The following is a 26549-nucleotide window of genomic DNA, read 5'->3' on the forward strand; positions in this document are numbered from 1 at the left end:
AAAGGGAAAAATCTATTTTACCAGTAGGCCTATATAAACAGGAAGCTTTTATTTTTTGTACACAAAATCTTTCTCGGTAGAGAATTTTTTTTTTTATCCTGATGCTAAACAAAGCGGAGCCAATTTTTTCCTTATACACCCTGAAATATTGCTGCATAAGTGAAATTCAAGTTCTCTCTGAATGTAGCCGGAGATCTAGAATTAGACTATTTTTTGTTATATTTTTGCTCATCTGGTTTCTAGACTGATTTTAATGCATTTTCTACTAAAAGATGTGAGAAAGTCTCTTGTTAGAACGAGATTCACGCTGTTACGCGTCTTCCGGAAGACCTCAGAGATTTTGCGAACGCTTAGAAAGAATAGATCCTTATTCTTTTTAAGTGCGAGGAGTTTCTTGCCGAAGTTCTAAGTTTTTCGTAAAATTTACGTATTATTTCTAATTCTAAACTGAATGTTAACAAAAGTGTCTTAGTATATTTTTTTTATCGGCCGAAAAAAATTTAACGGACCGGATATTCAGCTATATTAGTAGTTTTTTCTTCATCGGTTGGATACCAAATCCGGCTGCAGAAGTGAAATTTGACACTTTTCCAAACCTTGTTTGAGCGCTAGAATTGGCCTTTTGTTTTATCCGGTAAGGCCCGTCCGGTGAAGTTAAGGCCCCGTCCACAATTACTCGTCCGGTTAAGGCCCATTAATAATGAGACTTTGCTTATATCGAGGTTTATCTACCGCTATTTGCAGCCAATCAGATTCTTCATAGAATTTTCCGATTGTTTGAAAAAATTTGGAATGGTTTAAATAAGCGAAATCTCAGTATTTTGGATGTTACTTGAAACCAAACTAACTTACAATAAAGATTTAGCTAGCGTCCCGAACTAGATCGAGCCAAAATTAAATTCAAACGATCAGAACTTTTTAAGCCAAAGTCTATCATAATTTTTCATCCAATTTTCCGATTGTCTAATTCCATAAGCTTAGCCAGATAGAGAAGAAACTACTAAAAAGGGAAAAGCAGAATAAAAAAGTGAAAAATTGGGAGGAGCTACTGAAGCTCGTCAGAGCTCAAGGACAAACATACGAAAAGAGAAACAAGAAGTATATGTGGTCTGAGTTAAGACCTCATAATTATTGGGTCTGTATCTCATAATGATGAGATACGTGGCATAATTATGCAGTGGCAGATCCAAGGGGGTAAGGGGGCGCCCCCCCCCCACGTAGTCAAAAGTAGTATAATTTTCTTAATTAACGCAAGTTGGCGCTAATTAAGCTTGCTCCTAACGCAAGTTTATCGGATCAACCTATTTTGCGCCCCCTAAAAAAATTCTGGATCCGCCCTTGTAATTATGGTACTAGTTGATGTCATTGTTTGAATTAATTTTGCCACAGACGGCAAAATATTTTGCCATATTTTGCCGCAAACAGCAAAATATGTTGACTAACATCATCCAGAGAAATATTGGGTTTCGGGACGGGCGGAATTTCATTATTAGTAAAATCTTATTCCGGATGGGTTCTTTCGAAAAGAGTACCGATGCTAAATACCGCTTTTTTCAATAGGTGCGACAGCGTAATATAACGGCACCGAGTAAGCAGCAATCAGCGCCATCTGTATTACCACCTAGTAATAAGCTGGTTAGAAAGGAAGTAATTCGCAGTACTAGTGATGCAAAGCTAGGTGTCACCAGTGAGCCTGCTGATGTTGGAAAAGGTGTCATTAGGAAGTTTTCTGCCCCAGTACAAAACTCATCATCTTCTGGTAAGATTTTTTTTTTGCTGTATATGATTCGGCTAAATACAGTCTAAAAAATTTTTTTTAACTATATTTAACTAACAACTATTTAAAACCTACTATCTCACAGTAAGATCAGAAACTGGCAACCAATCATAATGGATGTGTGGGAATTCAGAATGCACTGAAAATGAAAATGCTGCAGAGAAATATTAAAGTTAAACAAGTAAGAATTTCTAACGAAAATGGCCTTTTCAGAAAAATAAGAGAAATGATTCATTTGCCAAAGGCCGGATGTTAACTGTTTTAACTATGGCACATTTTCTCTTAGATCTTGTAACTTCAGAACATTTTTGACAATTTTCGTCGAGACCAGGAAAGAAGCCGTCGATCCTGAAGTTTTCTGAAGTTTACTGGATACATGATCACTGCTAATTAATAAAACTGCTAATATAATTAAACACCCATTTAATGAGGAGCTAACCAAAAAAGTAAAATAAATAGTAAAAATAATTAAGTAAAAAATTAATAAATTATTAAGTAAATAATAATTAAGTAATTAAGTAAAAAATAATAAATAATAATTAAGTAAAAAATTAATAGTAAAAATAATAGTAAAAAATTAAGAAAATTATTGTGTCTCTCAACGTTATGATTTAATATTCGATAGAGTTGTCAATTACTAATTTACTATTCATGGATATTTTACCCTATGTTAGGATATAGGTATACCTAAGTAGATAGGCACACCTATCTTGTAAGTTCAGGACATTATGGGACATTATACAAGCGGGAATTGTGGAAGTTATAAACATGTATTAGTTTCTTGTTTATTGTCTGTATTAACCTAAGTACGTTTTTCTATGATCATCTTTCAATCTTTATTATCTTAGTTTGTTTTCTCAACATCGTCGTCGAGAAAAATAAGTAATACCGTGTGGAGACAAAAAAAAAGAAGTGAAAACAAGTAATTGGTCGTAAATATCGTTTTATTTAAAGATTTAATTGATTTGAGCATAATATAACGTAATATATATTTAATCTTTATAATTAATTAAAAAATCTAATTGATTTGTAGAAACTAATCTGAATCTTATATGGAATAAAATTATAATAATATTGTATATTCTAATCTGCTATATTAAGAAGGTTGTAGCTGCCCCATTCAGCTGCTGCCTTTGTAAATTAAGGAAAACCCTTTACCGTTAAAATCCTATGTTTAATTATTACTTTCAATATGTTTATTAGATGGACTCGTTTACGCGGTAACTTGATTTGGGAGGGACAAACTCTCGCTCCCCTAAAAAACCCACCGTATTAGAAAACTTCAACAAATTTCTACTACTACTAACAACTCACCGCAGCACCAACCTGCTTGATGCCAACACAGCTACGGACGCTCCTTCTCCATCCTAATCTATTCAAAGCCTCTCTCCTTACACCCTCCCAGGAAGTTCCCATTTCCCTTAAATGTTTCTTGACGACATCCTCACACCACCAGCCGCGGAGGACCTGCTTTTCGTTTAGCCCTAGACAGTTGGCCCAAAAGGACAATATTTGGCAATCTTTCACCCTTCATCTGTAGAAGGTGAACTAGCCATCTCAACTTTTCTCTCATTATAGCCCTAGAAAGCGGGATTGAACCACAGTTTTTGTACAGCCTACTGTTTGAAACACGGTCAGTCAGCGGGGTACCCAGAACAATCTTTAGGCAATTTCTCTGGAAAACATCTAGCAAATCTTCATCCGCTTTTCGGAAAGCCCGTGCTTCAGAACCATATTTGGCCACTGTCATCACTGTAGATTCCAATAGCTTATCATTCCTAACGGATTCATGCTAAACTGCCAATGATTCCTGTTTATTCACTTTGCTATTTCCTTTTCTGTCATTCCTCCAAGAATTTGAGTTCAAATATTTGCTATTTCACACTTCTTCGAGATTATCAGGGCATCTATATTTCATGGACCGAAATATAAAACTGACCATTATTGACACCAACAAGTATAATTTGGAGTAGAGGAAACGAAGTCTCCAAGTAAGGTTTGAAAAGGTCTGGTCCTGAAAATTTGTATTACTTTCTCAGTAGTTGCTCTGAGAACCGTGTCTTCTGTTGAACAAAGGTGACTGTGATAGTCCTCAAACACCTCTAAAACTCGATGGGGCTCTATATAACAGCGTCACCATCGAAATTGCATCTTTTTGAGGACGAAAAAATTTCTATTATTTTGAAAAAAATATTCTTTTTGAGCAGCGTCACCTTCCAAATGTAAATATGTTCGAGGTATATATCAGTTTCGAAATAAGTGAAATAATAAATTGATATTTACGGACTATTTTACGATTTGGATATATTAGTCACTCATATAAGGTCATTTATTATTTTACTATCTTTTAATTTGATTTGATAATCTGATTGTATTTAAATTTTGCTAATAAGCGAGCAGAAGAAGGGAGTTTCTTGTCGTAAGGGCCGTTGTACCAGTTGGGAGCGTTAGTTTGTTAAATTATAGGGATCTGGTAGCAGGAAACTACACTTTCTTCGCTTGTTGGTATCTAGTTCATCTGATGTGTATAGTGAAAAAGGTATAATGGACTTGTTGTTTCGCCGGTTTCAATTTTTTTGTAATTAAACAATGACAATGGGGGGAATGAAAATGAAATACTGAAATTTGGAAATGAGTTTTTTCTGGACTTGCCGAGTGTAATCGAAGCTAAAAAACTCCTTTACGATGCGGCTGTACCTGGGACTGAGCTTCCGAGACGATAGGGGCCGAAGGCTTTGGACAGCCATCTGATGGATATGTTAAGTATATTCGAAAAATGTGACGATGAAGAAATAGACCTACCGATGTTTGTAATTCGTTCTCCAAATTTTGTACCTGCCATTCTTGCTTTGGTATATTTGAGTTTGAACGTGAAATTGAATAGAATGGAACACTTCCTAAAGACCGTTTCAAGTAAGTTTGATTCGTATGATAATCACTTTCCACTACTGCCTGCCCGTGTGACGCCGTCAACTGACTCTCACACCACTGTTGTTGTCTCTAAAGTGCCGCAAACACTAAATGACCCGATAAAACGCAAAGAAGTGCTCGATAAAGTGAGCTGTCATGATGCAGTTACCAAGCTGAGTTTGCGAGGTGACAAATGGCTAATCAATGTTAAAAAAATCTGCTGCTGAAGAATTCAAAGACTCTCAGTGATTTTAGCAGAATCTATATCCAAGATAATCACTAAGCGGTTTTTCGGGATAGTCAGAGGAATATTGAAGGACTTAGACCTCTTATTCTTTCAAGGATATCCAGGTGTGGTGGAAGCTATGCGGTTCGGTGACACTGGCACGGTTAAGTTTGAGTTTTGTGACTCCATGTCAAAAGCCAAGGCTATGCAAAATGGTGTTAAACTTGGATATGAATATTTATCTGTGAAAGAATATCTGTCCGCACCTCAGTGCTGTCTAAAATGCCGTTCATCAGACCATAGAGTAGCTGATTGTGCAATTTTGGTTGTGAAGTGTGCACGCTGTGCGGGCCCTCATATTTCCACCAAGGATGCTCCCTGCCAGCTTGATGCAAGATGTGCCAATTGTGGTGAAAATCATGCCTCCTTTAGTCTTAGATGCAAAGTGCTGAGAGATATCATTGCCAAGAATAAATGATTGTGCTTGTTTCGATTGTTTCGCTTAATATAAATGATACTCGTTTAAAGGAGCATATGATTGATGAATTGTGTGACCAGTTTGACATAGTATGCCTTCAAGAACACCTCCTGACTTCTACTAGTATTAACGTGTTAAAAAGAAGTCGTAATCATTCCGGTTTTACAACTAATGCTGAGGTCGCTTTTGGTAGACCTTCTGGAGGCCTCGCGTGCATTGTTAAGAATAACCTGAGTTTGCTCTCTCCAGTGTGTTTTCACAGTGATAAATTCTTCCTTGCGGTTCAGTTTGGTAATACTGTGCTGATAAATGTGTATCTCCCGTGTAACAAAAAAACTATTTCCTCTTTAAACGCGTATATGAAAGCCTCGGCAAATCTTAAGGCTATTCTTGCGTCTGTTGTATCGACTGGTTATGATTTCATAGGGGTTGGTGACTTTAACACATGTATTACAAGTCAGTCAGTTCGATCTGATATAGTCCTTGATGCTTTTTCTGCTTATGAAATAGTCGAGAAAAGTGTTGATTATTCATATGTTCACCAATCTGGAAGTTTGTCTAATATTGACCATGTAGTTTCCTCGCCAAATATTAATGTATCGATTGTTCTTGCTCATGAAGACGATCGTGATATTGACCACCTCCCGATTTCGTTCACTGCTTCACTAGTCACTTTCCGTTCTACTAGACCATTTACACAAAGTTCTAAGTGGTTTTACAGGAAAAACTGGAGTAGAGCTAATTTTGCACTTTATATTACTGCGTTGTCCGCGTTATTGGGTTCTATAAAAGTTCCTTACCATTTGCTTCAAGTTATTTACCGTTTCTGAAATAATAATTAATCTATAAATGATTATTTCGATTATTTAGTTTAGTACTTAAAATAAGCAGAGGTAACTTCTGTTCCAGTAGAAAAAGTTAAAGTTAAAAAAAGAAAACTTGAATATGTCTCGGGACTGAGATTAAAAGTTGTAAAGAATAAAGCCAAGTTTTGGCTACAAATATGGGTGTCTTGTGGTCGGCCAAATCGAGGAGTTGTCTTCGATCTGAAGCAAAGCACCAAGCGTGCTTATAAAAAACGTGTACGGGTATCTGGTTTTTATTTTCCTGCGTCGAGAAAGGAGTGGTCTCATGTTCTGAATTCGGATAAGCTTAGTAGTGATTTTTCTGAAAGTCCTATAGCAGTTCATGCTTGGGTGTCGTATTACTGGGAAGTATTAAGGTGAACCGTGAAGTTGAAAAGCTTTTTAGTAACCTTCTTGAGTCGTGTTTGCCTAATCGTATTTCTCAGAGTAATGTATTACCAGTTTCTACTGTTGATATTGTTCAAGCTATTAAGAAAATGCAATCTAGCTCTGTTGATCAAGACGTAATTTCTTCTTATCGTCTAAAAGTAGTTTGCCCAACTTTGATAGATCACCTTCAGTTACTGTTTCAGATGTGTTTATCTACTTCTATGGTTCCCGACAGTTTTGTCACCTCGGTTTTAAAGCGTGGAAAAACTTCGCCAGAGTGTAGTTCTTATCGACCAATTACTGTTTCGTGCAATCTTAGCAAAATTTTTGACTATATTCTTCTCCCTTTCATTTCAGAAAATGTTAATTTTGGTGAAAACCAATTTGGCTTTCAAAAAAGGCTGGGATGTCAGCACGCCTATCGTGTTCTAGCTTCCCCCCTGTTGCAATCTGTTAATGATAAATCTCCTCTTCATATCTGTGCTTTTGATCTTGCGAAAGCTTTCGATAGTATAGTCCACTCACATGCTCTCTATTCACTTTTTCCAACAATATTAACCTTTCTTTTGTTGTTTGTTACGGTACTGATATTCTAACTCTTTTTTTCGGGTAAAATGTAATAGATAGTTTCTAATTCAAAGGTGTTTCTTCGGCGTGGGGTCCGTCAAGGGGGTGTGCTTTCTCCGACTATTGTTAAGTTATGTATTCCTCCTATCCTTTCATCCTTGCCTTCGACTTTCATTTCTGATGGTATTGATGTCTCGTATCTTGCTTATGCGGACGATGTTCTCCTTGTCAGTCGTTCTAGGGCTGGGCTCTCACATTCTGTTAGCTGGATCTCAGACCAGTTCAGACGGATTGGGCCTATGTTGGACGTTGATAAGTGCGAATATACTTCATTTAATTCGAGTGCGAGTCTCTCTCTTAACTGTGGTTTTTTCTCGATTCCCTGTGTCTCTTCTTTTTGGTGGCTTGGTCTTCACATTACTAATAATCTCAAAACACATCGGGCTCTGACAGTTTCTAATGTAAAAAAAAAAATCAGATATGATATTCAAAAATTGTTGCAAAGAGAGGGAGGTACAATAGAAAAGCAATTGGGAAATTATTTTCTTCATTTTGTGATCATTCTATTCTTTTTTTTATCTGTTTTTTTCCAATTCTGAAGCATAAAGATCTGAATTCTATCCGAACTTATTATTTTAAATTTTCTCGGTACCTTTTGTGCCTCCCTCCGTGGTTCCGGAACCAGCATCTAATATCGTGATTCGGCCTCCCTGATTTACAGGAAAAAGTGACTGTGCTTGCAGGAAAGCTGTCGTTATCTGTAGGTCTTTCTGCGCACCAAAATTTCCGTCGTTTTTTTTAAATAATTTTTTAGTGTGCAAGTTTGCTTTTTTTTTTTTTTTTTTTTTTTTTTTTTTTTTTTTTTTTTTTTGTTCTTTATGTACTCTACTTCTTTTTTATAGTGGGTAATAAATGAATTATTATTATTATTACATGTATATTATAGATAATAAAAATATTTTCTTCGGAAAGTTTTTATATATATATATATATATATATATATATATATATATATATATATATATATATATATTATTTTAGATAATGGAACGGTAAGTTCAGAGGGTATGTACTTGGAAGTCATACTTCACCGTCACGTTCGTCATCTACTCATATCTGGAAGAATATATGAAATAGGTCTGATATCGGCATATTTGGACTTACCACTTGACCAGTGGCTAAAACGAGAATCCAATAGAGCTGGAATCATTGACGATTTCTCCAAAGCATTGCGCAGGTATTTACTTATGTTCTATAGTATTCATCAACTTTCAAATAAAGGGTCCTTTTTTTGTATTTTGTATAGGATACTTGCCTTATTTTGTTTTTGGATTGTTGGATTGTTTGTTTTTGGGTTGTCAAGGCTCATTTCAGAAATGCTGTTCAAATGTTTTACGATTTCAGTGACTGTCCAGTTTTCTTTTCATTGATAAGTTTCCTTTTCATTACTTTATTCATATTGGTATTTAAGCTCTTCAGAATCACCCTCTGTACAGGTTAAATAGACGTAAATATATTGATTCTACGGTCTGCAAGCCATTCTCTTTCATTTCTTTACTATTTTTATTTTTGTTGTATTTCTCCCTTTTTCTATATTCGCGTGAGACTTGCTATGGCTTTGTTCTTGTATTATTATTATTGTTTTTTTTTGTGTTAATATTAGCTGACAAATTAACTGTTGCTAACGCTGTTAACCAACCGAATATTCAACTTCTAATTCTTAAAATTAGTTTCTTCTTTTTTTATTTAAGTCTATATTGTTTTAAGCTGTACAGAGGTCAAATCGATAAACCACCTTTTTTTATACTTTCTGGTATTTTAGTCAAGTAAGGGAGAATAAAAATAAAACTGATATGTTTTGTTATTTTTTTTTTTGTGAAAAAACTTTTTTTTAGCGATGTTCTCAGTGATTGCTAACATGAACCGACTATAATTATGACATCAACAATTCCTGCAGAAACAGGAAAAGATTTGAGAATGATTATTCTCAAAAGTCTAAAATTTCAAGTCTAGGAATCCATTAAGATGTTAACTGTTGTGACTTGTGACTAAAAAACAGAACAGTTAAAGAAACAAAATAAAGTGTGTTTTCACTGAAGGAACGAAAGTAAAACAGAAACAAGCATTTGTGAATAGGGAATTTTCAGACTACTGCCTAACCTTGACACATGACAATTTGTACAAAAATTCAAACAATGTCGGTAAAATTTTCCATTCTCCAAAGAAGATGTGTCAAACAATTATCTTAACATTAACTTTACCAACGGATAGAGCCAGATTCGCGTTTTTTTTTTTTTTTTTTTTTTAAGCAAATTGGGAAACTATAAATTCAAAAATTATATTTGTTTTGTTGCTAGAGCAATCCTTGATTTGTAACCGAATTTTATACTGCTGGTGAGTGCAAATTTGTCTAATATATTAGTCTAATATAAGTCTATCAAATATAAAGACAGACATTCATCAAATCTATATATGAAATTAACTCTGGGGAGGGAGGGGATTTTCCATGCCAAAATGAATTTGCTTTGTATTTTTCTTTCTTTTTTTAACCAAGTAATTACCTCTGTTTCATTATATGTGATCAAAAAGATTAATTAGGGAATTTATATAAATGCAGAGTAAAGAACAACTTTGTTCAGTCTATGATTAACTCTATTGTGGAAAGCAGGACGTTTGAAAAAAAAAATCAGTGTTCGTGCATATTGAGTCTGTGCATTTTTGTGTTTTTAATTTATGGACTCAATTCTCTAATGAAGGGGAATCGCTGGGGGAGGGGTGGTGGGAATTTCCCGGCGATGATTTTCTCCGTGGGGAGATTTTTCCCGGAGAAATTTTTGAAATACTTTCAAGTTGAAAAAGGTGAACATTATTCAAACGCGGAGGAATTTATTTCGGGGAATGGGAAACAATTTTCTGGGGTGATGCTCCTGCAGGGGTGTTTTCTGCAAGGGTAAATTTTCTGGGAATGAACTTCTCTTGAATTTCTTTTCGTTTAAGGTCGCAGCAACGCGAGACGTGTAAACTCTCAAATACAAGTCAATCGAAAGTATTATTCACTGACAAATCAGATTGCAGATTCATAATTTGGACTGCATCGTAAGGTATGGTATTCCACTGAAAATCTGGATCGTTCGTGGAAATATGTTCGTTCGTGCAAATATCGTTCGTGCAAATATGTTTGTCGTGTCTAGTAACGACGGAGACCCGTACTGCCGTACTGTCATTATACTAATTTTTATTTTAATAAATTTCTTCGAGGAAAATCCTCATTCCACGTGAATTCTTGATTTCATGTATTTTATCTTTAAATGTTAAATACATGAAAAATGGTATTTTTTTTTTTTATTTCATATTTGAAAGGAATAAGATTTAAAGAAAGCAAATATTGACGAAAATAAGGTAAAACATTAAAACTAGTAATTCCCACAAATATTTTCTATTGAGAAATTTTTAGCACAAATCATGCCCAACCCCCAATTGAATTGTCAATATATTTTTTAATTTTACACGACAATTTTCATTTAATTCTCCCGTTTTTTTTTTATAATTGGCCCTCTCCCTCAATGAATTTAATAAGGTTTGCTTATGAAGCATAGTGTTTGGACTAAGGTGAAACACAAGTATGATAATAATACTGGATGTCAGAAACTCCACTTCAAATAATGCCTGTCTTTAATTTAAGCTAGATTAACAAAAGGCTTAATATCAATCCATTTATATTAAAAACTAGATTGATTCTAGTTTTTAAAACTGTAATTTACTATATTTAATGCTATAAAAAAATCATTTTTTCATTGTTGTTTCTCACAAACGAAAGTTAGTGGTTTTATCAATCATTCAACTCCTTTCAACACTGAAAGTTTCATTTATGAAACAAAATCGCATTATTTATTTTTTTCTGTTTTTTCTCCATTTAGGATCCATACAGACTTCCAGTGGCCATTCCCAGAAACAGCTGGAAAAGGGATCATATCCCAACATCAAATTGACAAAGACATAACGGACATAACACCTCTTGATTTCAACGTGGGTGCAACACCCACGTTGGATGCAACACCCAGAGGTAGTGATGACTTATCAAATTTTGATGTGGCTGCAGATGAAGCGAGATTGGCACCGAGAATGATGCAAGGTAGATAAATAGATCGGATAATACCACTACTAACAGTTCGCTGCTGCACCAAGCCGTCTGAGGCCAATACAGCTGCACTCGCTCCTTTTACACCCACTGGCGGTTCTGGCCCCTCTTGTGCCCTGTGCAAAATCATGATTGTCCCCCCTCTGTCTACCGAAAAATTTTCAGGCGAAATTTTCACACAATTTTCATTTATTAACAAAATTGTTTTAAATGTATCAATTAATTAATAATTATATTTTTTAGTTATTTTGTAATGTGTTATTTAAAGTATTAAAATTATAAGTTTAACTAAATTATAATGACATTAAAACTAAATTATAGATCTGTCTACCCCATAATTTTCAAGCTAAGTTTTAACAAAATTTTCATTTATTGAAGGAATTATTTTAAATTTATCAATTAATTAATAATTTTATTTTTTTGTGTATTTTTAATGTGCTATTTATATTATTTAATTTGTTATAATTTTAATTACTGTTATTAGTTTTTTCATTTATTTTCTTTCATTTATTAATTAATAATTTATTAATCATTTTTGTTTTATTAGCTGCATCCCTCTACTTTATTAATAAAATTTCAAAATACAAAATAATTATAACCGTTAAAGTATTTATTTGAAATTTTGTGCCTATAAAATTTCTGTGCCCAGGGAAAGTGCCTCCTCTATCCCTCACCTAAAACCGCCTTTGTCTCCACCCTGATCTACTTAAACCTTCACTCTTTACTCTCTCCCATGAAGTTCCAGTTTCCTTTAAACCTGTTTATTTTAATCTCTTCCTACCTCATTCGAACCTCTTTTTCGTTTGGCTCTTTTTGTTTGGCCCTTTCTACCTCCTTTCCATTTGGCCCCAGTTGGATTGCTAAAAAGCACAGTCTTTGCCAATCTGCCATCTTTCATCTGTAAAATGCAGCCTATCCACCCTAACCTTTCTTTCGGTATAGCCCTAGTTAGTAGGATCGAACCACATTCTTCATTTGACTTGTAGGTAACAGAAAAATAAATGTATTTATTGACCATTCATCTTTTCACCGAGTTCGAATTGTGTCGAATTTTAATTCGAGTTCGAATTGTGTCTTTTTTTAAATTCGAGTTCGAATTGTGTCTTTTTTTAAATTCGAGTTCGAATTGTGTCTTTTTTAAATTCGAGTTCAAATTGTATCGAATTTGTTAGACTTTTTTTTTACCAATGATTTTTCTTCTTTTTTTAATATTATTGGCCTTTTCCCAAAATATTTGTCAATAAAAAAAAACAAAGAAAATTGGGTGAATAAGTAAATCATTAATATTGTCTGATATTTAAACATAAAAACCTAAGGATTGCAGAAAAATAACAGAACAAAAATTTGCAAAAAGACCATAAACCTTAATTTCAGTACCCACTTAATTGGATTTAATTAGTGGCGGGTGGGGCAGGAAGGATAATTTTCCCCCCTGAAAAACTCGTTATGTGAAACGAGATTTTCACCTAGAATGATTGACGATAAATTGACTGTATAATAGGTGATAAATATACTTATATAGCTTATGTCGATAACCCTTGTGACAACCCGTTTTTAGGAAACCCGTATCTATGCAACAAATGTTAAAACATCTAACAAGCCTTGCCAAATCTGTTGGTAGAGCGTATAACCTTAAGACACTAAAACATAGGCCTATGCCCTCGAGCCGCATACTTTACGTACTTCCAACAATTTTTAGTTATGTATTTTTTTTGGGTGAACGTTGCATTTGGGGAGTTCGAAATTTGATTAAACTGTGCATGCAGATGGATGAAGACTTCTATTAAAGATGGGAAGGCAGAGTGTCTACTCTTTGTAAATGAGTATATCCAAAGCTGCAATTTTGGTAGTTATCCTGTTTTGTCTTGCGGCTGGGGTATCGATTTGAAACGTTCAGGGAAATTTGTGTTGGGGAGGGGGGCGAGTGAGTGATTATCTAGGATTACTTATGCATTATTTATGCCTCTCTGCTTCATGGCATATAGCCTAAGGAGGAGAGGCTCAAACTGTAAATATTCTTGTTTACCTTCCTCCTCTAGAACCATATTTCCCTCTACTTATGTGCTCTTTATTTATTTGTGCTTTAATCTTTATTTTTTTGAAGCTCAATATCTCTCCCCCTCCAACTTAGATATGGTTTATCTTTCATGTGCTTTATACTTGTCTTTGTGCTATAATTATCTTAAGATTGATCTTGGCTTTAATCTTTCCTCCTCAAAACTTAGTTTTTAACAAGTGAAAATTGCGTGAAACCAGAGTGCCAACAACTTTGTTCATCACTAACAAAATTGGACATCAACTAAATTACAGAAACCCCCTCCCTCCCGCTCAAAAAGCTACGAACATACTTCCAGACTACATTCAATTAACTACTAAACAAATGAATAACCATAAAAAAATAGAAATGTAACAAAGGATAATTAAATAATTAGAAAATATAAAAAAAAGATTATTTGAAACAGTAATTAGATAATTCTTGTATTTCTCATTATGGCTGTGAAAAACAGTGCATAAAAAATGCTCAGTTGTTTAACTTGTTGTGAGATAAACTTCTGTTGCGGGTTTTGTGGGTCCAAGAGGAGGAGAAGGAGGAACCTTTTTTTCTGAAAAGAAAATTTCCCCAAACCTTTTAATAAAAAGTCCCAGAAAGTTGCTTTGCATAAACTTTTGGACCTTGTTCTGTGTGCTTGTTGGTTTACATATCTTCCTACTTTCCCTTTTAGGGGGGTCTTTTGGACCTTGTCTCTCGTGCTTTTTGGTTTATATTTGTTTTTCTACTTTCCCTTTTAGGGGACACTTTTGGACCCTATTCCATATGCTGTTTAGTTTATATTTATTTATACTTTCACTTTTAGGGGACTCTTTCCCTTTTAGGGGACGTTTTTTCTTTTAGGGACACTTTTGGACCTTGTTTTATGAGCTTTTTGGTTTATATTTTTTTTCTACTTTCCCTTTTAGGGGACACTTTTGGACCCTATTTTATGTGCTTATTAGTTTATATTTATTTATACTTTCACTTTTAGGGGACTCTTTCCCTTTTAGGGGACGTTTTTTCTTTTAGGGACACTTTTGGACCTTGTTTTATGAGCTTTTTGGTTTATATTTTTTTTATAATTTCCCTTTTAGGGGAAACTTTTGGACCCTATTTTATGTGCTGTTTAGTTTATATTTATTTATACTTTCACTTTTAGGGGACTCTTTCCCTTTTAGGGGACGCTTTTTCTTTTATGGACACTTTTGGACCTTGTTTTATGTGCTTTTTGGTTTATATTTTTTTTTACTTTCCCTTTTAGGGGACACTTTTGGACCCTATTCTATGTGCTGTTTAGTTTATATTTATTTATAATTTCACTTTTAGGGGACTTTTTCCCTTTTAGGGGACGCTTTATGTTTTAGGGACACTTTTGGACCTTGTTTTATGAGCTTTTTGGTTTATATTTTTTCTACTTTCCCTTTTAGGGGACACTTTTGGACCATATTCCAAGTGCTGTTTAGTTTATATGTATTTACACTTTCACTTTTAGGGGACTCTTTCCCTTTTAGGGGACGCTTTATCTTTTAGGGGCACTTTTGGACCTTGTATTATGAGCTTCTTAGTTTATATTTTTTCTACTTTTTTTTAGGGGACAGCGTATGCTTAAGTGGAGAAAGATCTTTGGGTTATGGTAGCTCAGAGCAGGAGCTGCAAGATTCAAACAGTGATATATTGAGTGATTCAATGTTCTCGCAGCTTAGTTTTGCTGATGAAATCAAAATATCAAGAAGCGGTGCTCAGCCTATTGCTGATGTCGAAAGGCAACTGAGGTACTCTCACAATTTTAATACAATTTTTCACGTTTTATGTCGGATAGTTTACGAAATTTTTCAAAGTTGGGACGCAAAAAAGAAAAATTTACCTTTTATGTCATACGATACCAATAAAGCTATGCATCGTCCAGTATCCCTTTCAAGTGCTGGTTGAAATAACGTCAATGCATAGTGAGTTTTGAACTATTAAAGTAGAAGTAAATGCTATTGGCCAGTGGTCGAATGTAAATCCAGCCAGTATTGGTCAGTTCCGTGTCTATTTTGGGTATGATTGCCCAACGATGGAAATCGTCGCCTGAAAGCGGTTTTGCCGAATCTGCTTTTCCAAAAACCCGAGAAAAACTAGTTTGAAAATTTTGACATTTATAAGTCAGAATCGGCTATAGCTAGAATTTTGCTTTTCTGACCATGTAAACAACTTTCGTTCAGCAAATCAGCAACTTCCGGCAAAACGGATCATGCTGTATGTGATTCGGTACAACTGCTTTAAAGAATTTGCAGTTTGGCAAAGGAGAATGCAAAGTACAGGCAGCTAGACACGTCTTACGGCAACGTCAATTAAACCATTAGCAAGAGATTTTTTTATACAAGATATGGTTTGTAACTCAGTTTTTACAAAAATTGCTATTTTCGGCAAAACCGCTTACAGGTGACGAAGTGTTTCCCTTATAGGTCTATACTTGCCAATAAAATAATTCAGATCTTCTTCTGGTAAATTCTTGAAAATTCTGCTTGGTTTTACAATCATGAACTTTTTTCCTTTTCTTTTTTTAATTGACCCCCTGAGACTCCTTTGTCCTTATTGATGCTAATCTTTCTAGAAATGACTTGTGGTTTATCACCAGGGATACCATGTTAGATACCCCTTCTCCCTAAGGCTTTTCTATATAACCAAGGGGTATATCCTGGCCTGGCGGGGGGGGGGGGTACTGGATAGCAATTGCTGGTTATTATATTTCATAGGCAACGCAATAGCGTAGCCTAAGTAAAGAACAATGTTGGCACAGTGTACTATTTATTTTTGTTTTATTTTATTGTTCGGTTTTAGACCAGGGCACTTCGTATTGAAGGAGTTGTCATAGAAACCTCGAAAAGGGCTCATTCGATTGGAAATCGAAAGGACTAGTGCCCTTTTTAATAGTCGAAAGTGATTGGAGAGCAATTAACCCCCCCCCCCCCCTACCATTCCCCCAAACACATCCAATCAAAATTTTGAGATAGCCATTGTATTCAATGTAGTTGAAAGGTGACGAAATTATTTCTTTGAGGATGACAACTCCCCCACAGCCCTCAGGGCAAGGGTTGTAAGTTATGCCCCGGAGGCATTTAAGGTTTTCATGGAAGAGATGGTTGCATAAACTTTAGAGGAGTCTCATTTGGCTGAAAATTAGAAGTTAAAGTAACTAGCCCCCCCCCCCCCCCGACTTCCCTTCTTTTCGCCGAACGCATCTGGCTAAAATTGTGAAATAGCTATTTTGTTCAAATTATGTCTTTGAAGATGACGACCATCCCACGGCCCTCAAGGCAAGGGTTGTAAGTTATACCCTGGGGTCATGTAAGATTTTTATAGAGAGGGTGATTGTATATACTTCTGAGGGGTATCATTGGAGAGGTAATCAGTAGTTTTGGTGAGTAGAAGGGCCTTATTGACTCCGAACGGGGCACCATATATGGGCATAGAGTCCCTAGGGAGAACACGATGTTAATGGGGTCAATGAACTCTTTTTCTAAGGTCGATTTATTTGTTGTTGTTGTTGTAAGTACACACTCTCAGTGAAAGTCAAGGTCGATTTACTTGATGTTGTTGTTCAAGTCAAATGTTATGAGTTTCCCGGAAACAGTTAGATCACATGTTTCCTTCTCAGCCAATCAGGGAGTCGGTTACATCCTCCATCTCAACCAATCAGAGGGCTTGTTACATATGGTTTTCCCCGTTACATAACAATTCACCCTTGAGATTTCAAATATAACGGACATGCAAGGTGATTAAATTATCAGAAAGTATTGTGAGACAATGAATAGAACAATTAACATAATTGATGAGCTTGAGGCCTTGGCAGCCGCAATTAGCAATGTAAGTGCATTTTTATTTTCAAACGAATTTTCCTTGGACATCCTCCAGTATAATCGGCTAAAACGTAAATATATTCATTTACCTCAAACCCCGCACCCCCCCCCCCCCCCCAAACCATACAAACATCATTATAATCAATGGAAAACATAAAATATATTCTTTTTACCCTAACCCCCTCCCACCATTGTTTTACAACCCCAAATTCTAGCAAAAAGAAATAATTATCCTTTCGTTAAATTTTGGCTTTTCTCAATTGTAATCTTTTCTCTAACTGAGACATCCATCGCTCTTTTGTTATTAGCCCGCTCTGATTTGACACAAGGCTCTCCGGCGCGAGGCCTATAATTAGCTCTGACCCTTTTTAAAGCATTTCCTGCTCGTTAGCAGTTTAGTTTCCAAAGATTTCACAGATTCAAAAGGACGCGACTAAAAACATGTTTTTATTTATTGGATAACTGAAAAAGAACCATAGCTCAGATCAATACTTCGATGTTTGACTTAATATACACATTTTCAACTTTTAGTATTAGGGGGGGGGGGATTTTCTTCAAACAAACTAGGCCGGCTTTTTAACGGCTCAGTGAGCTTTAATACACAGATTAAAAAGGAGGCGATATCTTTCGGTGGGGGGCGGGTAAATTTGTCCATATCTTTTGTCAGGGATATTGTACGTGGGGATTATTGTCCTCGGGGTGTTTTTTCTGGAGGTATGTTAAAAACCAGCTATCGTAAATGGATAAGGACAGATAAAAAATACCGCTAATACTTTAAATGCATCAAACACGGCATGCTCAATGCAGGTTAAAACAAGAAAAGAAAAGAAACACCTAAAAATAAGAAATTAGGCTGACTTAGATCGGCCGGCTTTTGAACGGCTCAGTGAGCCGTAATTCTCAGATTCAAAAGGATGCGATATCTTTCGGTGGGGGGAGGGTGTATTTTTCCATGTCTTTTCTCAGGGATATTTTCCGTGGGGTTTATTTTCCTCGGGGGGTTTTTTCGGGGGGGGGGGAAAATACCAGCTGTCGTAAAAGGATAAGGAAAGATAAAAAATATCGTTAATACTTTAAATGCATCAAACAAGGCCTGCTCAATGCAGATTAAAACCAGAAAAGCACAGAAACGCCTAAAAATAAGAAATTAGGCTGACTGATATCGGCCGGCTTTTGAACGGCTCAGTGAGCCGTAAGTCTCAGATTCAAACGGATGCGATATCTTTCGGTGGGGGAGGGGATATTTTTCCATGTCTTTTCTCTGGGATATTGTCCGTGGGGATTATTTTCCTCGGGGTTTTTTTTCTGGAGGTTGGGTAAAGACCAGATATCGAAAAAAGATGTGGAACTATAAAAAATACCGTTAATACTTTCAATTTATCAAACAACGCTTGCACAAGGCAGGTTAAAACCAGAAAAGAACAGAAACGCCTAAAAATATGAAATTATGCTGACTAATATAGGCCGTATTTTGAACGGCTCAGTGAGCCGTAATTCTTATGGGTAATTTCTAGTCAATTAATGCTCACCATTTGAAACTCAAAATCGCCTATTTTTCACAATTGAATATCACAAAGTTTTAAGAGAAGGAACTGAGAGATTATTCCCATTTATCTATCTGTCACATATGGATCCCGTAATTTGCGCAAGGATATTTTTAAAATAGCTTTCAATCTTACAAACCCTTGCCAATATTTTAGTGATGGGGAAACATTGTTGACAATATACTGGGTTAACGGTTTACAGCATTTAATTGTACTGTTTCCTCGTCTGAAGTTCGCTTGAATAAAACGCATGATTAACTCAATGAGAGGGTAGACTTAGGGTGGGTTAATTTTCCTAAATTTAGGGGGGGGCATGAATCCGTGATTTTTGTTGGGGAGCGGGTTAGCACTTTTAATAGTGACAAAATAGAAATGAAAAGATAATTGTTTCTTACTTCAGTGTCTAACCATTTCTCTTCGAAATTTAGCGATTTTAGCTCTAACAATTTTCCTAAATTTAGGGGAAGGGGGCGTGTATCCAGGATTTTTGTTGGGGAATGGGTTAACGCTTTTTATGGTGACAAAATAGAAAATGAAAAGATAATTGTTTCTTACTTCAGTGTCTAACCATCTCTCTTTGACATTTTAGCGATTTTAGCTATAGCATTTGAATAAAGGTAGTAAGATATATGCGCTTGAATAAAAAACTGAACGTTCGTATAATAATGCATTGAGTTATTTTTGTGAAAAGTTGAATTTATTATAATCAAACTATGATTTTCAGAGTTTAGGCTGCTTTCGACCAAGATTTCTCTTTACATATGGCAAATTTCCCCAAGGTGATTGATCCATGGTCCTTCTAAATGTGATAGAAACTACTACACCCTGCTCTAATATTTTTTTACGTATTCAAACTGAATGTTCATATAAAAATGCTTCGAGTTATTCCTCTGAAAATTGACCCCTTCAAATATTTACTCAGTGGAGCGGTTGCTGAAATGTAAAACGTTACTTATGTGCCAATCATTTTCACAGTTTTTAAGTTGAGATCTTTGAACACTCTCCTTCCTTCTCAGTTTATTATATGAAAGTGAGCTAAATTTGTTAGAGTTTCATAAACATTACATATTTATTTAATTTAAGCACTATTTTTCAGATATAATAATGTTTGGTGTGATTGACAAATAATATATTGGACTGAAATATTCCTCAACTGGCATTATTTTCGAAGCAGCTTTCTTACTCCTAGACAATCAACGACGTGAAATTCATTGCTATAAATGGAACATCAGATACAATATGTATAAGTACGAGAAAAACAGATGGAGTCCAACACTAAATTTTATAAATCGAAATGGCTTTTACACCAAAACCATACGACCACATAATGAAAATGGCTATGAAATAAAACATGTACAAGAGGAAATTCAGGAAATATGCAGTTTTTTCGGTGTGCAAGCTGTTTATGTTAAGGGAAACGTGCCAACTGATAAACTCTTACTAGAAAAATGTGATAAAAACATAGTATTATTCAATTTAGAAGACTTCAAATGTGAGAAATACCTGCATTCAGTCCATGACCCAGAAGATGAAGTTAGATATTTCGCTCAATGGATACCAGAAAAGATACCTGACATGGAAAAATGCATCAGATATCCAAATTCCTAAACTTGCTCCTCCTCATATAAAATGTATTAATCTTTTTTTTTTTTTTAAATATGTCATTATTTTTTTTCAAATGTTTTTAAATATGTTTAAGCAATAAATATCTTAAGTCTCAACCGTTTTTATTCTTTAGAATAGTACATCGCCATGAAAATTATACTTTCAGATTCAACATGCCGGGGAACACACTTTCAAGTTCAGCATGTTGGAGAACCCTAAATAGTCACCCATAAAAAGGTAAGTTAACCCTAAAAGGTTAAAGAATTTCCTTGAAATTACACTTTCAGATCCAACAGGTCAGGGAACAAACTTTCAGGTTCAGCATGTAGGAGAACCCTAAATGCTCATCCTTAAAAAAGGTAAGTTAACCCTGAACGCTTAAAGAATTTCTCTGAAATCACACACTTTCAGGTTCAGCATATAGGAGAACCCTAAATGCTCACAAAAGTTAGAAAAAATACAAAATATTCCTTTATTACCTCTGCAAAACGGCTAAAAATGAAGAATTCATACAAATTTTCAACTAGCTAAGGGTAAGTGCTTTAAATATGAGCCATTCCGTTGCGAAAACACACAAAATTTTGAAAAAATACAACATATTAAGGTATTAACTATTAAAATTTGATAAAAAGGAAGAATTCAGACAAATTTTCAACTAGCTAATGTTTAGTGATTTAAATATTATCCATTCTGTTGCGAAAACACACAAAAGTAAGAAAAAATACAAAATGTTCCTTTATAACCTCTACAAAACAGCTAAAAATGAAGAATTAATACACATTTTCAACTAGCGAAAGTGTTTTAAATATGAGCCATTCTGTTGCGAAAACACACAAAAGTTAGAAAAAATACAAAATATTCCTTTATTACCTCTGCAAAACGGCTAAAAATGAAGAATTCATACACATTTTCAACTAGCTAAGGTTAAGTGTTTTAAATGTGAGCCATTCTTTTGCTAAAACACACAAAAGTTATAAAAAATATAAATATTCCTTTATTACATCTGCAATATGGCTAAAAATGAAGAATTCATACACTTTGTCAACTAGCTAAGGGTAAGTGTTTTAAATATGAGTCATTCTGTTGCGAAAACACACAAAAGTTAGAAAAAATACAAAATATTCCTTTATTACCTCTGCAAAACGGCTAAAAATGAAGAATTCATACACATTTTCATCTAGCTAAGGGTAAGTGTTTTAAAAATGGGCCATTCTTTTGCGAAAAACACACAAAAGTTAGAAAAAATACAAAATATTCCTTTATTATCTCTGAAAAACGGCTAAAAATGAAGAATTCATACACGTTTTCAACTAGCTAAGGGTAAGTGTTTTAAATACGGACCATTCTGTTGCGAAAACACACAAATGATAGAAAAAATGCACAATCTACAATTATAAAAACTGAACTATGGCTCTACATCTAGACTTTATACAACTATTAATCTAGCTCCGGGGACGGGAGGTATTTATTTGCCATTATGTTGCGAAATCACACAAAAGTTAGAAAAAATACAAAATATTCGTCTATTACCTCTGCAAATCTGATAAAAATGTAGAATTCATTCACATTTTGATCTATATCAGTTTAAGTGTTTTATATTTGATCGATTCTGTTGCTAAAACCCACAAAATTTATATATAATTCTATATCTTACTTTATTACCTCTGCAAACCGGCTAAAAATTAAGAATTCGTACACATTTTCAACTAGCTAAGGGTAAGTTTTTTAAATATGAGCCATTCTGTTTCGAAAACACACAAAAGTTAGAAAAAATACAAAATAATCCTTTATTACCTCTGCAAAACCGCTAAAAATGAAGAAGTCATACACCTTTTCAACTAGCTGAGGGTAAGTGTTTTAAATATGAGCCATTCTGTTGCGAAAACACACAAAAGTTAGAAAAAATACAAAATATTCCTTTATTACCTCTGCAAATCGGCTAAATATTAGGAATTCGTACACAATTTAAACTAGCTAAGTGTAAGTTTTTTAAATCATAGCCATTCTGTTGCAAAAACAGACAAAATTTAGAACAAATACAAAATATTCCTTTATTACCTATGCAATATGGCTATAAATGAAGAATTCATACACATTTTCAACTAGCTAAGGGTAAATTTTTTAAATATGAGACATTATATTGCGAAAACACACAAAATTTATAAAAAATGAAAAATGTTCCTTTATTACCTATTAAATTCTGAAAAAAATTAATAATTAATACACATCTTAAAATATCTAAAGGTTAAATGTTTTAAATATGAGCCATTCTATTGCGTAAAAACACAAAACTTTGAAAAAATGCAAAATGTTCCTTTATTACCTCTGCAATACGGCTAAAAATGAAGAATTCATACACATTTTCAACTAGCTAAAGGGTAAATGTTTTAAATATGAGCCATTCTATTGCGTAAACACACAAAAGTTAAAAAAAATGAAAAATGTTCTTTTATTACCTCTGCAATTTGGCTAAAATTGAAGAATTCATACACATTTTCAACTAGCTAAGGGTCAATGTTTTAAATATGAGCCATTCTGTTGCGAAAACACACAAAAGTTAGAAAAAATACAAAATATTCCTTTATTACCTCTGCAAAACGGCTAAAAATGAAGAATTCATACACATTTTCAACTAGCTAAGGGTAAGTGTTTTAAATATGAGCCATTCTGTTGCGAAAACACACAAAAGTTAGAAAAAATACAAAATATTCCTTTATTACCTCTGCAAAACGGCTAAAAATGAAGAATTCATACACATTTTCAACTAGCTAAGGGTAAGTGTTTTAAATATGAGCCATTCTGTTGCGAAAACACACAAAAGTTAGACAAAATACAAAATATTTCTTTATTACATCTGCAAAACGGCTAAAAATGAAGAATTCATACACATTTTCAACTAGCTAAGGGTAAGTGTCTTAAATATGAGCCATTCTGTTGCGAAAACACACAAAAGTTCCCACAACTCAACTTTTCCCGAGGATTTCAAAATCCCCACCCCCCCACCCCCTCCAAACTCAAAAATTTCTAGGAACGTATTTTCATCATATTTAAATATTTACCTACGTACGCATCACTTAGGTTAGATTAGATTAGGCGAGACAGGCAAAAAGTTAGGTGTATGGTTAGGTTAGGTTAGATTATGTTAGCTTAGGTTAATTTAGGTTAGACTAGGTTAGCCGACGTACGATGGTTAGGTTAGGTTAGATTATGTTAGGTTAGGTTAATTTAGGTAGCCTGATACGGATGAGACCCTCGCCACCAAGGTCAGGTTAGGTTAGCTCACCTAACATTTCTAGGTTAACTTACATCAGGTTAAGTGGCGCGCCACTTAACCTGATGTAAGTTAACCTAGAAATGTTAGGTGAGCTAACCTAACCTGACCTTGGTGCTAACCTAACCTAACCTAACCTAACCATCGTACGTCGGCTAACCTAGTCTAACCTAAATTAACCTAAGCTAACATAATCTAACCTAACCTAACCATACACCTAACTTTTTGCCTGTCTCTCGCCTAATCTAATCTGACCTAAGTGATGCGTACGTAGGTAAATATTTAAATATGATGAAAATACGTTCCTAGAAATTTTTGAGTTTGGAGGGGGTGGGGGGGAGTGGGGATTTTGAAATCCTCTGGAAAAGTTGAGTTGTGGGAACTTTTGTGTGTTTTCGCAACAGAATGGCTCATATTTAAAACACTTACCCTTAGCTAGTTGAAAATGTGTATGAATTCTTCATTCTTAGCCTTTTTACAGATGTAATAAATAAATATTTTGTATTTTTTCTAACTTTTGTGAGTTTTCGCAACAGAATGGCTCATATTTAAAACACTTAACCTTAGCTAGTTGAAAATGTGTATGAATTCTTCATTTTTAGCCGTATTGCAGAGGTAATAAAGGAACATTTTGCTATTTGTCTAAATTTTGTGTTTTTTCGCAATATAAGGGCTCATATAAAAAACATTTAACCTTTAGATTTGTTAAATTTGTGTTTTATTCTTCATTTTTAGCATTAATTCATTTGGTATAACTGTACTTTTTTCATTTTTTCCAAGATTTGTGTGTTTACGCAATAGATATTATCAGATAAAAAGCATTTACCCTTTAGCGTGTTTTAACTATGATCGTTCACCTTCCGTTATTAATGTATTGCAGATGCCAACCAGAACCATTTTGCATTTTCTCAAAGTTTTGTGTGGTTTCGCAATAGAATGTGTCATATTTAAAATACTTACGCTTAGCTATATTATTTTTTTTTTTACTACGAATTTTAGTTACGTACTTAATTTTCTTAAATGGAACATAAAGCTAAATTTAATTATTTTGTGTGTTTACGATATATTAATTAAATAATTTGAAAAATTTACCCTTTAGATATTTGAAAATGTTAATTAATTATTAATTTTTATCTGTATTGCAGAGGTAATAAAGGAACATTTTGTATTTTTTCTAACTTTTGTGTGTTTTCGCAACAGAATGGCTCATATTTAAAACACTTACCCTTAGCTAGTTGAAAATGTGTATGAATTCTTCATTTTTAGCCGTTTTGCAGAGGTAATAAAGGAATATTTTGTATTTTTTTTAATTTTTGTGTGTTTTCGCAACAGAATGGATCATATTTAAAACCCTTACCCCTAGCTAGTTGAAAATGTGTATGAATTCCTCATTTTTAGCCGTTTTGCAGAGGTAATAAAGGAATATTTTGTATTTTTTCTAAATTTTGTGTTTTTTTCGCAACAGAATGGCTCATATTCAAAAAACTTACCATTAGCTAGTTGAAAATGTGTATGAGTTCTTCATTTTTAGCAGTTTTGCAGAGGTAATAAAGGAATATTTTTTATTTTATAAAACTTTTGTGTGTGTTCGCAACAGAATGGCTCATATTTAAAACACTTACCCTTAGCTAGTTGAAAATGTGTATGAATTCTTCATTTTTAGCCGTTTTGCAGAGGTAATAAAGGAATATTTTGTATTTTTTCTAACTTTTGTGTGTTTTCGCAACAGAATGGCTCATATTTAAAACACTTACCCTTAGCTAGTTGAAAATATGTATGAATTCTTCATTTTTAGCCGTTTTGCAGAGGTAATAAAGGAATATTTTGTATTTTTTCTAACTTTTGTGTGTTTTTCGAAACAGAATGGCTCATATTCAAAACACTTACCCTTATATAGTTGAAAATGTGTATGAGTTCTTAATTTTTAGCCGTTTTGCAGAGGTAATAAAGGAATATTTTGTATTTTTTCTAACTTTTGTGTGTTTTCGCAACAGAATGGCTCATATTTAAAACACTTACCCTTAGCTAGTTGAAAATGTGTATGAATTCTTCATTTTTAGCCGTTTTGCAGAGGTAATAAAGGAATATTTTGTATTTTTTCTAACTTTTGTGTGTTTTCGCAACAGAATGGCTCATATTTAAAACACTTACCCTTAGCTAGTTGAAAATGTGTATGAATTCTTCATTTTTAGCCGTATTGCAGAGGTAATAAAGGATCATTTTGCATTTTTTCTTACTTTTGTGTGTTTTCGCAATAGAATGGCTCATATTTAAAACATTTACCCTTTAGCTAGTTGAAAATGTGTATGAATTTTTAATTTTTAACCATTTTGCAGAGGTAATAAAGGAACATTTTGCATTTCTTCTAACTTTTGTGTGTTTTTCGCACCAGAATGGCTCATATTTAAAACAATTACCCTTAGCTAGTTGAAAATTTGCACGAGTTCTTCATTTTTAGCCGTTTTGCAGAGGTAATAAATGAATATTTTGTATTTTTTCTAACTTTTGTGTGTTTTCGCAACAGAATGACTCATATTTAAAAAACTCACACTTAGATAGTTTAAAATGTGTATTAATTCTTCATTTTTTGCAGTATTGCAGAGGTAATATAGGATAATTTTGCATTTTTTCTAACTTTTGTGTGTTTTCGCAATAGAATGGCTCATATTTAAAACATTTACCCTTAGCTAGTTGAAAATGTGTATGAACTCTTCATTTTTAGCCGTATTGCAGAGGTAATAAAGGAATATTTTGTATTTTTTCTAACTTTTGTGTGTTTTCGCAACAGAATGGCTCATATTTAAAACACTTACTCTTAGCTAGTTGAAAATGTGTATTAAGTCTTCATTTTTAGTCATATTGCAGAGGTAATATTAGATCATTTTGTATTTTTTTCTAACTTTTGTGTGTTTTCGCAATATAAT

The 26549-nt window shown here is 34.1% G+C and overlaps 1 protein-coding gene across 1 annotated transcript in view; it reads left to right on the forward strand.

The window, feature by feature from the left end:
* Positions 1 to 26549, forward strand: part of Rich (Guanine nucleotide exchange factor subunit Rich) — a 163860-nt gene that overhangs the window by 125386 nt on the left and 11925 nt on the right. The window contains exons 17-20 of the mRNA XM_089100826.1: positions 1561 to 1759; positions 8235 to 8430; positions 11111 to 11325; positions 14955 to 15135. Of these exons, the coding sequence (XP_088956952.1) occupies positions 1561 to 1759; positions 8235 to 8430; positions 11111 to 11325; positions 14955 to 15135 (791 nt within the window). The remainder of the gene's footprint in view (positions 1 to 1560; positions 1760 to 8234; positions 8431 to 11110; positions 11326 to 14954; positions 15136 to 26549) is intronic.

The sequence above is a fragment of the Artemia sp. Qi Xiang Cuo genome, chromosome 14 (assembly GCF_049724085.1).
Source record: "Artemia sp. Qi Xiang Cuo chromosome 14, ASM4972408v1, whole genome shotgun sequence".
Taxonomy (NCBI): Eukaryota; Metazoa; Arthropoda; class Branchiopoda; order Anostraca; family Artemiidae; genus Artemia; species Artemia sp. Qi Xiang Cuo.